At 41.0% G+C, this 15,025-nt stretch overlaps 1 protein-coding gene across 8 annotated transcripts in view; it reads left to right on the plus strand.

Moving 5' to 3' along the window:
* Nucleotides 1–15,025, plus strand: part of ZFYVE16 (zinc finger FYVE-type containing 16) — a 66,526-nt gene that overhangs the window by 42,719 nt on the left and 8,782 nt on the right. For all 8 annotated transcript variants that reach the window (XM_038765470.1, XM_038765469.1, XM_038765472.1 and 5 more), the window contains 7 exons: nt 432–554; nt 3,678–3,833; nt 4,624–4,848; nt 6,333–6,415; nt 6,910–7,014; nt 7,327–7,474; nt 14,264–14,344. In XM_038765470.1, the coding sequence (XP_038621398.1) occupies nt 432–554; nt 3,678–3,833; nt 4,624–4,848; nt 6,333–6,415; nt 6,910–7,014; nt 7,327–7,474; nt 14,264–14,344 (921 nt within the window). The remainder of the gene's footprint in view (nt 1–431; nt 555–3,677; nt 3,834–4,623; nt 4,849–6,332; nt 6,416–6,909; nt 7,015–7,326; nt 7,475–14,263; nt 14,345–15,025) is intronic.

A 15,025-nucleotide genomic window follows, 5' to 3' on the forward strand; every position in this document is an offset into this window, starting at 1 on the left:
ATTTATTTTAGTGACTGTCTCCTCCCACTAGATTATAAAATCCTTGAGGGCAGAGATGGTATCTTCAAATTCTGTTGTACTCCCCCAAGGTCAAAAGTACAGTGCTCTACACAGAGTCAGCACTCAATCAGTACTATATATTGATTGCTTTAGTTTGCATTTCTTTATTTGAATTCACTTTTTAAGAAAATACCTTGGCTGTGTTTGAGAAGACAGCTTTTTAGTATTCATTTAGGAATATACTGTTGACATAATACTGCTTTTTGCTTTCAGATTTGAACCTCGGGTGCTTATAATTCTAGCGATTCTTGGTTATTCTTAAAAAAAAGGTTGTGTAAAATTCTGTCCAGTACCACATGTTTTTATCATACTGAGGCTCAGATATGAAATATCTATCAACTGAAGTTAATGTATTTTTAATATGCATTTAGATCCTGTGGTAGAACAATGCCCATCTCATGAAGAGATGATGTTGCTCCTTGAAGGTGAAGGACTGCATCCATTAACATTTGTCCTAAATGCTAACCTCCTTGTGAATGTCAAGATAGTGTCTTGTAAGTAGTAATTCTTTTTTTTTTAACCTATTCAATTAAGTGAACTCCTTTTTAAGCAGAAATATACATGTAATACTGTGACGGCCTACGCCGCCATTTCTCCACCTCCTCCTGCCCATATTAGTTCATAGAGGAAAAAGAAGTAATCCGGTCTCCTAAAATGTGTTTCGAATGCTTTCACAAAGGTGATATGTGGTCTCGGAGCGTTGCGGATTTGAAGAAAGCCAAAGTCTCCCCATAACCATACCCACTTCTTATTCCTCCATCCAGTTCTGCCATAATGTGTGTTTCCACTATGTATTCTGGTTAGAATGCAATTATGGAACTTCCAGCTGTGTGAGCCTGTCTGGGCTCAACAAGGCTGTGTTATCACCAAAACTGCTTGTGCTCATTCATGCCTGCAACGTGGGAATGGGCCTATACAAGGTTGTGTACAGCACAAGGTTTTCACACTGTGGAAGAATTGGATGTGTTCCATTCATTCATTCAGTCACATTTATTGGGCACTTACTGTGTGCAGAGCACTGTACTAAGCGCTTGGGATGTACAAGTCGTCAACACAGAGACGGTCCCTACCCAACAACGGGCTCACCGTCTAGAATAATGAATGACTAAAAGTCTTTATGGTTATAGTTACAAGAAAAGTGACATGTAAATATTCCTTTCTTAAAGTTATAAGATAATGAAACCGTCTACAGTAACAGGAAGGTCTGAAATAAAAACCAAGCTCACATCTGAAACTTTTGACCAAGTCAGAGTGAAATCACAGGTTACTTCCTTGGAAGAGATTGTTTGAGATTTTATTTCCCACTTCATTTTGTGAAGAGGAAATACCAAGAAATATTCAAGATATGGCTGTCTCATATCTTGAATACTTAAGCAGGTTTTTTTGTAAGAGCATAGGTGACTGCAGTGGTACTGAACGGGATTCCACCCCAAAATTTTGATGGAGTCCCCGCCCCCAGCCGAACCCCGCGCTGATGCCCCAACTTTGTTGCTTCATGCCAACTTTCCCCTGTCTTTGGGTAAGTGGAAGCTGCCAGCTCTCAGCTTCCCGGTTTTTGTGTAAGTGGATCTCCGAGAAAGAGGCTGGGAAAGTGACCAGATCAACCTACCTGTGAACAGGGAGCAAGTACCATGTGAGAAGCATTGTGGCTTAGTGGAAAGAGCAAGGGCTTGGGAGTTAGGGGACCTGAGTTCATTCATTCATTCATTCATTTATTCAATCATATTTATTGAGCGCTTGCTGTGTGCAGAGCACTGTACTAAGCGCTTGGGAAGTACAAGTTGGCAACATGTAGAGACGGTCCCTACCCAACAACGGGCTCACAGTCTGGAAGGGGGAGGCAGACAACAAAACAGAACACGTGGACAGCTGTCAAGTCGTCAGAACAAATAGAAATAAAGCTAGATGCACATCATTAACAAAATAAATAGTAAATATGTACAAGTAAAATAGAGTAATAAATCTGTACAAACATATATACAGGTGCTGTGGGGAGGTGAAGGAGGTAGGGCGGAGGGGATGGGGAGGAGGAGAGGAAAAAGGGGGCTCAGTCTGGGAAGGCCTCTTGGAGGAGGTGAGCTCTCAGTAGGGCTTTGAAGGGAGGAAGAGAGCTAGCTTGGCGGATGGGCAGAGGGAGGGCATTCCGGGCCAGGGGGAGGACGTGGGCCGGGGGTTGACGGCAGGACAGGCGAGAACGAGGCACAGTGAGGAGGTTAGCGGCAGAGGAACGGAGGGTGCGGACTGGCCTGGAGAAGGAGAGAAGGGAGGGAGGTAGGAGGGGGCGAAGGAATGGACAGCCTCGAAGCCAAGAGTGAAGAGTTTTTGCTTGATGCGTAGGTTGACTGGCAGCCACTGGAGATTTTTGAGGAAGGGAGTAACATGCCCAGAGCGTTTCTGCACAAAGATGATCCGGGCAGCAGTGTGAAGTATAGACTGAAGTGGGGAACCCTCAAGCACTTGTCTGCTGGGTGACCTTGGGCAAGTCACTTCACGTCTCTGTGCCTGTTGTCTCATCTGTAAAATGGGGATTAAGACTGCGAGCCCCGTATGGGCTCGCATGGACATGGACATGGACTGTATCCAATCTGAATACCTCCGCGCCTAGCACATAGTAAGAGCTTAATGTACCTTCAGCAAACAAACCAAAAAAACCAGGAGAAATACACTTGCAAGAACCGGTTCAGGTACGAGCTGTCTGTGGCTCATCAGACTACTGTAATCATCATCATCAATCGTATTTATTGAGCGCTTACTATGTGCAGAGCACTGTACTAAGCGCTTGGGAAGTACAAATTGGCAACATAATCGCCTACTTTTAATCTGAGTAGGGGCTGGGATCAAGGCATGGCCTCCTACTCACATTCCTTTTCTTGAGCTCAGCCCAGTTAGCTATATAATGATGATGATGATGATGATGGCATTTGTTAAGCGCTTACTATGTGCAAAGCACTGTTCTAAGCGCTGGGTGGGGATACAAGGTGATCAGGGTGTCCCACATGGGGCTCACAGTCTTAATCCCCATTTTACAGATGAGGGAACTGAGGCTCAGAGAAGTTAAGTGACTTGCCCAAGGTCACACAGCAGACATGTGGCGGAGTGGGATTCGAACCCATGCCCTCTGGCTCCGAAGCCCGGGCTCTTTCCACTGAGCCATGCTGCTTCTCTGTGAATGAGGGGACTCATTCTGTGTGAATTAAAGATTGCTGACCTAAACTCTTCCAGGCAGATGAGTACCTGTTCTTAAAAATTCTCCAGAAAAGGCATCCACCTTCAGCAGCTCCTCACAATTAAGAGTACTGTCAGGAAAGGCTCTAAATATTTTCTGCAATTGTTTTAGACTTTACAAATCCCATTTTTTCTTAGTGTTATTCTTTCACCAGCCATAAGGACCATCTTTGCTGCTGTGTACTTCCAACTTGCTGGAGAGAACAGATTATTGATTTCCCCAATTTCGTTTGCCTTGACATTGAATTCAGTATTTTTGTTTTAATTCAAAGGTTTGGATGAACAACTGATTTTTTAAAGATGACTATCACTGAATAAATGGATGTGCTAAATATAATTGCAGTAGAAAGGTGATGCTTGATTTTTTTCAAATAATGTAATTTTATCTCAAGATTCTTCAGAAAAGTGCTGGTACTTCTCAACTAATGGATTACATGGCTTGGGGCAGGCAGAAATTGTCATTCTCTTGTTATGCTTGCCATGTGAAGATACTATTCCTAAAGACATCTTCAAGCTATTTATTAGCATATATAAGGATGCAATGAAAGGTACAGTATTTTATTATTTGACATAAGGTATCTCGAATTTAGCTACCCAAGAGTAAGGATTTTAAAGTGTGTCAATCATGTAGGTGGTGTACATTCTCGGTTGCACTGAAGAAGAGACAAAATGACAGACCGTTTAAAATCATGTTAAGGTTCTTTACATAAAATTTAGCATTTTATAACTAAAATGTCTGATAGTTTGTCCTTTTAAAGCCTTTTCAAACCTGGACAGAAATTTGATAATTTTGTTGTTCGATTTCTCTTTGTTATACCTTTTTAGGATTAAGGAGAAACATACTGGTGAATTGATTTTCTAATGGTGTAACTGGGGACTCTGCAGAGCATTTGAGGAATATGGGACAACTTAGGAAATCCTTAGGCTGCAGTATTCTTTATTGATTCTTTTTTGGAAAAGCAAAAATAATTCTGACATGCCAGCCTTCCAGTCTAGAAATGGTTAAGAAGATGTTAATGGATTTTAAAAACCATATTCAGATGATCATAAAGGCCCATATTATTCCCCCTGGTGTTAATTCACTTTTTTATATATCCACACAGGTACTTTGTGAGGGTGGTTGTTTTTTTTCCCTAATTTCTCGAGTTTGATTCCCAATATTGGGAGTGGCACATACTGAGAATCTATTTTCCTGGATAAGTTGATCTCGCCAGAAAAAATACACTTGAATTTGAAATGGGTTCCCTATCACAACAATCTGAGATCAGCAATTTTAATTTTCTAATACGAGCATTTCATTTCAAAACTTTGCTAAATCTTGTTTTCTCTTTTCCCTAGGAAAATACATAGAAAACCTGGCCAACATAACATTTACTGAAAGTTTTCTCAATAGCAAGGATCATGGAGGATTCCTGTTTGTTACACCTACTTTTCAGAAATTGGATGATCTGCCATTACCAAACAGTCCTTTCCTTTGTGGAATTCTTATTCAAAAGTTGGAAATACCTTGGGCAAAAGTTTTTCCAATACGGCTGATGTTGAGATTAGGAGCTGAATATGGAGGTAAACTTTGCCGTGCTGCCAGAAGTATTACGTATGAATGTATGAATTTTTGTACGAGTATGTTGAAAAATGTTTAATGAAATAAATTATTTAGGAGAGAAAAATACTGCAGAAAAATTCTGTGAAATTTTAAATAATAGGGCAAAACATATTCCTGTTTGGCTAGCTTACTAAATTGTCTTCCTATTTTACTGACCTATGAATTGCTTCTTTTGTATGAAATGAATCAAATTGTCTCCCTTTAGGAAATACTTAAAATTAAGCCTGATTCTCCTAAATTTTTGAAAGACATGTAAGTCATTGCTTGCAATGCATTGGCAGAGTCATTGATTACAGAGGGGTGATTTCTGTGTTTTATAAAATTTTGTCCCACATAAACCTATGTATATAATTAACACAACGCTCCAAATATGGGGCATGCAAGCTTATTAAAAAGATCATCCTCAATACACTATCAGCAAGGCAGAACTTGTAAAAAATTGCCATATAATAAAAATGTGTGTACATTGATATGTTTGTGGCTCCTGTATTCCATTCAGTATTCCTATATCCTAAAAAAAATATTCTTTGCAACTATTCCATAGTTTCATAATTGTGTGTGTATATATTTATCCAAAAATTCAGCGCTAATTCTTTATTAAAATTTTTAAGTGTCTTGATAAAGCTATAAAAAATGTTCTAGAGTTAGTGCATTTGCATACTTCAGAGGAGAGAGATTGGAGGGAGGTTGGTCTGAGAGGATGCTACTAGAAACTGGTGACAGTTCAGATGGAGACGACTGTAGAATAAATATGATTGAATGAATGCATGACTGTTAGCTTGTAATGGGCAGGGAATGTCGCTAATTCTGTTGTGTTGTACTTTCCTAAGTGCTTAGTACAGTGCTCTGCACTTACTAGTGCTCAATAAGTACCACTGAGAGAGAGGAAGAGGTGGATTCTGGAGATGTTGTGAAGAACCACCAACAGGTTAAAAGAGAGCTAATGCCAAGATTGCAGATTTGAGAGTCAGGGAGAATGGTGGTGGTGTCTGTCAGCACTGATGGAAAGATTAGGGGGAGCAGAGGATTTTATTTTGAGATTATAAAGGGCTTTAAAGTCTTTGAGCTTTATATTTGATTTTATAAATATTAAATTTAATAAAAATTATAATAAGCTTTTACTGGCCTCACTATCCCTTCTGCCAGCTTTAGCACTCAAGATTATATCCATTTACCTTCTCAGTTGCCTTAATTTTCTGTTTTGTTTTTATACTCCTGCTGTTTTGTCCGTTGTAAATGTGAGCTTTTGTCAGCTTGTCACCCCCTCCCCTGAATAATAAATGAATTTAAGTGTAAATTAATAAATGTAAATTATTTGAGGGCAGGAACTGAATTTTTTTACTTGCATCATATATTTATTCCTAAATTCCTAGAACAGCCTGCACACAATGACTTAAATGCTGTTTGAAATGTTATAACAATATTTTTCCTTCCTTTTATGTAGCGTATCCAACTCCTATAACAAGCATCAGATGCCGGAAACCTCTCTTTGGAGAAATAGGACACACTATCATGAACTTACTTGTTGTAAGTAAAAGGAATCATTTTAAACTTCCTAAATCTATAGCAGAATTTTTACTTGGAAAGAGTTGCATACTTAAGTGGTGATATACAAAATGGAACCTTTCACATTCTTTGCTGGGATATGCTAAACAATTGTAAAGGTGATTTTAAAAGTGTAAATGCATTTTTCATTGACTTCCATTAGACCTGTCCATTCAAACAGATCCCAAACAAGGACGTATTCAAATATACTGATTATTTAAATTACTCCCCACTTATTTCTTTTTGCTGTAATGATTAACAAAGAGGGAAGGTGAATTTGGGATGGTGACAATGCCTGTTGCTCAACAAAAATAATATGGCTGTCCTAGTTAATAAAATGAAGTATTTTATTAGATTAAGAATGACAAACTTTAGAGTTATATTTCTATCTACTATTTTTTAGTCTAGTTCCATTTATTTTTGTAGTTAAAGTAATTAGTAATCATATTAATTACCAGATTTTCATTGTGTTCTAGGACCTTCGAAATTATCAGTATACCTTGCATAATGTAGAGCAGTTATTGATTCACATGGAAATGGGCAAAAGTTGTATAAAAATACCTCGGAAGAGATACAGTGATGTAAGTATAATTGTGCTTTTTAAATTACAGATATTATTTTGTAAATTTCATGGGAATTTGCCGGGAGTTTCAGTGTCTCTCTAGGCAGAGGTTTTCTTGGTTTCCTGTTTTCTGTATTTAAAAAAAAGTGTGTTCACACACAACTAAAAATGTTTGAGAGGATAAAAGGATATTTTGAGGAGATAAGTGTTCTCAGGATGAGCTCAAGGACAAAGGGCATCAAACTTTGGAAGACTGAGTTATGAAAGTTGATACAGTAATTGCAAAAACCTATACGCAGAAAAGTTTATGTCAAACTTTCTGTATTAACAGGTAATGAAAGTAATAAATTCTTCCAATGAGCATGTCATTAGCATCGGGGCCAGTTTTAGCATGGAGGCAGATTCTCACCTAGTTTGTGTACAAAATGAAGGCGTTTATCAAACACAAGCAAACAGCGCAACTGGCCGCCCTAGGAAAGGTAAGAGACGTAATCCACGGGGCTGGAGGGAAAAAAAATCAATTTATGTAGTCAGTGTAAATTACAGATTTACAGATGCTAACAGAAAATTTGTTTTACTAGACTAAAGGCTCCTTAAGGGTAGAGATGGTGTATTTTATTTTTCTGCTTCCAACCGCCTACTGATGCCTTGCACGTGGTAGGTCTCAGTCAGAACTCATGATGATGCTTAGTCATTAATCTGGGAACAAATTATTTCCATAGAAGACCCAAACCAGGAACCAAGATAAGCTAACTTATTCACTCAGCCTTCTTTGCAGTATTCCTGCTGCCAACCCATTTCATAACAGCCTTCTCTCCTGCTGGAACAACTTTCCCTTTTAAATTAGGCAGACCCCACTTTTCCACCTCTTTAAAGGCCCCCTCTGAAATTGCATCTTTTCCAGGTGGGTTTTTTCAGTTCATTTCTTATCACTCCCCCTATTTAAGTATTTCCATGCCACCTAAGCACTTAAATACTCTCATTATTCCAAGGCACTTCTCTGCATAGTGACTTACATGCCCTATTACTCAGGCACTAATTAATATATATCACCACTACCCCTTCCTTGTATCTTTAAATAATTTCAGTATTTCTCTCCCACTTGACCATAAATTTCTTGGGGGCAGGATCATGTTTATCAATTCTATTGTACTCTCTCAGTCGCTTAGTACAGTGGTCTGGCCACAGACTCTCAGTAAATAATATTATTTATCTGAAGATAAATGAAATCATTAAGTAGTAACGATGTTTCTTAGTTCTGTCTCAGTTTTCCTTTTTTTTTTTCTCTGTTCTCTTTTCTTGAGGATTGTGAGAGTGGTTTGGGTTACTGAGGCAAATTGAGCAATCTTCCTTGGAAATCTTTAGTACAATAGAAAGTCATCATAGGAGGGGATGAGAATAGGAATGAATAGATGAGAAAGGAGGGAAGTAGCTTAGATATATTCCAGCCCTTTGCAACCTTTAAAAATGTATCTTTGGTAGGACATATTCTACATGGAGCATAATCTTAATGAAAGACCAGGTAGTGGTCCTCCTTTAATTGATAGCTTACTTATGCCACCTCTGGGTAAAAATTTGAACTTTCTATCTTTAAAACTTTGTAATATCCCATATGCTTCCCATCAGCGAAATGTATTCTTTGTTTAATGGCTTGTGTAATTCACATATTGTGATTCCTTTGAAATGAGCTAGCATCTAAGTTGGTAAAAAGACTACTATTCTTTGCTTTCATTTTTGTTATCACAGTCATCTCTTAGGTGAAGGAGCACTGTTTCAGGTCCTTTTGACCTTATTTAAGTGCAGGAACACGTATTTTGCTTTGGTTGTACTCTCCCAAATAAGGAGTACAGTGCTCTACCTCGATGGGTGCTCTGTAAACACTATTAATTAGTTGACTAAAGAAGCATACAAATATACAAATAAGGCAGATTAAAATTTACTTATTCTCTTTGTCTACGATAAACTGAAGTGCAAATGTTGAAAGCTCGCCACTAACCAGCAAAATCAATCGCTCGTCAATCATTTATTGAGCGCTTACTGTGTGTGGAGCACTGTACTAGGCACTTGGGTGAGGAAAACAACAGTAAATCCAGTCCAGCCGATCCAGTCTGCTATTGATAATAATTGCGGTATGTAAGTGCTTACTATGTGCCAGGCACTGTACTAAGCACTGGGGTAGATACAAGCAGATCGGGTTGGACACAGTCCCTGTCCCTCGTGGGGCTCACAGTCTCAATTCCCATTTTCCAGATGAGGTAACTGAAGTCCAGAGAAGTGAAGTGACTTGCCCAAGGTCACACAGCGGACAAGTGGCAGAGCCAGGATTAGAACCCACGATCTTTGGACTCCTAGGCCCATTTTCTATCCACTATACCATGCTGCTTCCCCAAATGCAAAATGCTTTTTGCAGAATAGCTTTCAGAGGGCTTATTTGGAAGTCTTTTGTTTGGCACTGGATATTCATTTCAGGAACATGTGCAGCAGCCTAGCTTTTTCATAAGAGAAGATCAATCCATCAGTCGTATTTACTGAGCACTTATTGTGTGTAGAGTGGTGTACTAAGCTCCTTGGAGAGTCCACCACATCAAAGTTGGTAGACATGTTCACTCTACATGTTTTGTTTTGCTGTCGGTCTCCCCCTTCTAGACTGTGAGCCGGTTGTTGGGTAGGGACCGTCTCTATATGTTGCCGACTTGTACTTCCCAAGCGCTTAGTACAGTGCTCTGCACACAGTAAGCACTCAATAAATACAGTTGAATGAATGAATGAATGAGTGGAATGCCCTCAACAAGCTTACAGCTTTGGGACTAACCAAACTCCAGTAATAAATTCATGATTTGGGATTGCTTTTTCTGTAAGTAGAAATGGAGGAATGATGACATTGAATAATAATAATGGCATTTATTAAGCGCTTACTATGTGCAAAGCACTATTCTAAGCACTGGGGAGGTTACAAGGTGATCAGGTTGTCCCACGGTGGGCTCACAGCCTTCATCCCCATTTTCCAGATGAGGTAACTGAGGCACAGAGAAGTTGTGACTTGCCCAAAGTCACACAGCTGACAATTGGCAGAGCTGGGAATAAGGAAGGAGAGATCCTCCGCTTCAGTCTTGCAGCTGTGATAGCTCCGGAGAAATGGGAGACCACAAAAATATTTTGCTTCTCATTTTGAATATCAGTCAAGGGTGTTTATTAAGCACTTTCTGGAGGCAGAGCACTGTATAGAGCACTTGGGAGAGTACAATAGAATTAGCAGACATGTTCTCTGCCTATAACAAGCTTACACTCTACGGGGGGAGACAGACATTAATATAAATAATGTATATAATTTAAATACATGTTCATAAGTGAGGTGAGTGAGTAGTAATTTAGTAGTTCCTTATTGGAGAAGCAGCGTGACTCAATGGAAAGAGCCCGGGCTTGGGAGTCAGAGGTCAGGGGTTCAAATCCCGGCTCTGCCGCTGGTCAGCTGTGTGACTTTGGGCAAGTCACTTAACTTCTGTGCCTCAGTTACCTCATCTGTAGAATGGGGATTAAGACTGTGAGCCCCCCATGGGACAACCTGATCACCTTGTAACCTCCCCAGCGCTTAGAACAGTACTTTGCACTTAGTAAGCGCTTAATAAATGTCATTATTATTATTATATCCTCCCCAGTGCTTAGAACAGTGCTCTGCACTTAGTAAGCGCTTAACAAATATCATTTTTATTATTATTATTATGACATGGGAGGGGCAAAAAGGTGGCATTGGAGGATGGGCAGCCCCACTAAAGTGATCAGCTGGGCGAGAGGAAGGCAGTGGACTCTTGGGGAAAGGAGCGGGGAGATATGAAGGGGAAGGGAAGAGGAGGGAGGCTGCAGTCCACGGCTCGCCTCACCACATCCGGGTTCAGGACAGGAGGAGGAGGAGGAGCCCACCCCAGTGCCCTCCCTGCCCTCCTAACTGGGGCCCTCATCATCATCATCATCATCAATCGTATTTATTGAGCGCTTACTATGTGCAGAGCACTGTACTAAGCGCTTGGGAAGTACAGATTGGCAACATATAGAGACAGTCCCTACCCAACAGTGGGCTCACAGTCTAAAAGGGGGAGACAGAGAACAAAACCAAACATACTAACAAAATAAAATAAATAGAATAGATATGTACAAATAAAATAAATAAATAAGTAGAGTAAAGAATATGTACAAACATATATACATATATACAGGTGCTGTGGGGAAGGGAAGGAGGTAAGATGGAGAGGGGGACGAGGGGGAGAGGAAGGAAGGGGCTCAGTCTGGGAAGGCCTCCTGGAGGAGGTGAGCTTTCAGCAGGGCCTTGAAGGGAGGAAGAGAGCTAGCTTGGCGGATGGGCAGAGGGAGGGCATTCCAGGCCCTCACTTACATAAAGGACTAGTTAGCACTAAAGTGGTAGTTATAAATCAGCAAACCAAGAAATGAAATTATTGTCTCTGCTTCCCGCTATTGTAACGTGGGGCTGGGAGTCAGAGCACCAGGGCTTTAATCCTAGCCCCACCACTTGCTGGCTGGTGCCCCCTCCTCCCAGACTGAGCCTCCTCCTTCCTCTCCCCCTCCTCCTCCTCTCCATCCCCCCGCCTTACCTCCTTCCCCTCCCCACAGCACCTGTATATATGTATGTGTGTTTGTATGTATTAATAATAATAATGATGGCATTTGTTAAGCGCTTACTATGTGCAAAGCACTGTTCTGAGCGCTGTGGGGGGGATACAAGGTGATCAAGTTGTCCCACATGGGGCTCACAGTCTTAATCCCCATTTTACAGATGAGGTCACTGAGGCTCAGAGAAGTTAAGTGACTTGCCCAAGGTCACACAGCAGACATGTGGCGGAGCTGGGATACGAACCCATGACCTCTGACTCCAGAGCCCGTGCTCTTTCCACTGAGCCATGCTGCTTCTCTCTATTTGTACATATTTATTCTATTTATTTTATTTTGTTAGTATGTTTGGTTTTGTTGTCTGTTTCCCCCTTTTAGACTGTGAGCCCACTGTTGGGTAGGGACTGTCTCTATATGTTGCCAACTTGGACTTCCCAAGCGCTTAGTACAGTGCTCTGCTCACAGTAAGCCCTCAATGAATACGATTGAATGAATGAATGAATGAATGGTGACCTTGGGCAAGTCACTTAACTTTTCTGTGACTTGTTCCCTCATCTGCAGAATGGGGATTCAGTACCTGTTCTCCCTCCTACTTAGACTGTGAACGTCATGTGGGACCTGGTCTGTTAGAGAAGCGGTGTGGCCTGGTGGCCAAAGCTCAGTTCTGGGGTGTAATCCTGGCTCCGCCACTTCATTCATTCAATCGTATTTATTGAGTGCTTACTGTGTGCAGAGCACTGGACTAAGCGCTTGGGAAGTCCAAGTCGGCAACATATAGAGACGATCCCTACCCAACAACGGGCTCACAGTCTAGAAGGGGGAGACAGACAACAAAACAAAACATGTGGACGGGTGTCACACTTGTCTGCTTTGTGGCTTTGGGCAGGTCACTTTACTTCTCTGTGCTCCAGTTTCCTCATCTTTACAATAGCGATTAAGACTGTGAGCCCCATGTGGGGCAGGGACTGTGTCTAACCTGACAACTTAATATTTATTTCGTTAGTATGCTTGGTTTTGTTCTCTGTCTCCCCCTTTTAGACTGTGAGCCCTCTGTTGGGTAGGGACCATCTCTATATGTTGCCAACTTGGACTTCCCAAGCGCTTAGTACAGTGCTCTGCAAACAGTAAGTGCTCAATAAATACGATTGATGATGATGATCTAACCTAGCACTTAGTGCAGTGCCTGGCACATAGGGCTTAAATACTATTGGAGAAGCAGCTTGGCTCAGTGGAAAGATCACGGGCTTTGGAGTCAGAGGTCATGGGTTCAAATCCCAGCTCTGCCAATTGTCAGCTGTGTGACTTTGGGCAAGTCACTTCACTTCTCTTTGCCTCAGTTCCCTCACCTGTAAAATGGGGATTAAGACTGTGAGCCCCCCGTGGGACAACCTGATCACCTTGTAACCTCCCCAACCTTGTAACCTCCCCAGCGCTTAGAACAGTGCTTTGCACATAGTAAGCGCTTAATAAATGCCATCATTATTATTACAAGAACCATTAAGTACCATTAAGAAAAAAAATAGTATTTCCAAGACCTCTCTAGGTCTTTATTTCCCCTGTTCATACTTGATGTTCACCCCACCTCACCTATGTGGCTCAGAGAAGCAGCATGGCTCAGTGGAAAGAGCACCGGCTTTGGAGTCAGAGGTCATGGGTTCAAATCCCGGCTCCGCCAGCTGTGTGACTTTGGGCAAGTCACTGAACTTCTCTGTGCCTCAGTTCCCTCATCTGTGAAATGGGGATTAAAACTGTGAGCCCCACGTGGGACAACCTGATCACCTTGTAACCTCCCCAGGGCTTAGAACAGTGCTTTGCACATTGTAAGCGCTTAACAAATACCATTATTATTTTTATTATTATGTACATATATTTAAATTATATACAATACATTATTTATATTAATGTCTGTCTCCCCCTGTAGAGTGTAAGCTTGTTTTAGGCAGGGAACATGTCTGCTAATTCTATTGTAATCTCCCAAGCTTTATACAGTGCTCTGCCCACAGTAAGCGCTCAGTAAATACCCTTGATTGATAGTCAAAATGAGAAGCAAAGTATTTTTGTGGTCTCCCATTTCTCTGGAGCTATAATAGCTGCAAGATTGAAGCAGAGGATCTCTCCTTCCTTATTCAAACTTCATGTCTTTAGAGCAGTGTATTCACCCGCCCAGGATCCTCGCCTCCAGTTAGGAGTGAGCAATTTCATTTGAACTGCTGGAAAGTACTGCCAGGAGCCAGTACTTCAAGGGCCAGATTATTAAAAGAAAAAAAAAGAAATACAAGAATCTCTTCCAGTAGTATGTGTATAACATGTTGCAGGAAGTCAGTTTAAATTCCTGGCTTAATCAATCAGTAGTATTTCCTGAGCTCTTACTATGTGCAGAGCACTGTACTAAGCACTTGGGAGAGTACAACAGAATTAGCAGACACGTCCCCTTCCCATAATGGGCTTACGGTCTTGAATCTCTTGAATTCTTTCCTCAAGTGTTTGTGTAGTTTAAACACAGCATTGCGTATTTTATGTGCTCTGCGGTATTGTACAGATTATACAACTATTCTTTGATGTCGTCTTCATTTAGTATGGTAAATATACGCATAAAAAAGCCAGATTAGAAATCGTGGAATTTACCAAATTTATTTTTCTTTTATCAGTGACTGGTGCAAGTTTTGTCGTGTTCAATGGCGCTCTGAAAACATCTTCGGGATTTCTTGCTAAATCCAGCATTGTTGAAGGTATAAACCTTTCTTATGAGGACTTAAAAAAATAATTGCAAAATAGTGCTCAAAACCTTGGGGTGGGCTGTTAAACTCCAACCGAAGAGTCCTTAACCTTAAAAAGGAAAATTAGAGATCAGTACTACAAGGGAATGCTGAAACAAGATAGCTCTTTCATAGCCTTATTGTTCTAAAATACCTAGAATAAGATGGAGACACTTTACCAGCCCTTTACCAAACCAGGCGTTGAAAAGGAATAAAAAAGGTGGAATCTAGCCAGATTCCAAAAGAGAATTATGCCGGAGAACTTGGAAAGGCCATACAATTCTGATTGCACATCTGATAACTCTTTAAGTCAGAGATACAATTGAGAAGAATGGTAGAGAGTAAATTCAAAAGAGATCAAAAACCACAAACTTAAAGATTTACACAAGGAAACTCCCAAATACATCCACTTCCATTTCTCTGGCCTGCCTTCCCATTAGCTTGGGTAGGATATACGTGGAGCCAGCCCTGCAAAGCGCAGATGAAAAGCTCCTCATTTCACCGACACCAGGAGAGAAAGCAAAATCCTTCTCTGCCCCACCAGGAGAACTCGGGGGGAGGGAGGGAAAATTTACTCCACCCTGAACCATCCCTTGTCATGGCGCAAAAAGGTGAGCCAGCCCAACCCCTTTGCTTTCCTGAGCGTTGTAAATT

This window comes from Tachyglossus aculeatus, chromosome 23 (genome assembly GCF_015852505.1).
Source record: "Tachyglossus aculeatus isolate mTacAcu1 chromosome 23, mTacAcu1.pri, whole genome shotgun sequence".
NCBI classification, from domain to species: Eukaryota; Metazoa; Chordata; class Mammalia; order Monotremata; family Tachyglossidae; genus Tachyglossus; species Tachyglossus aculeatus.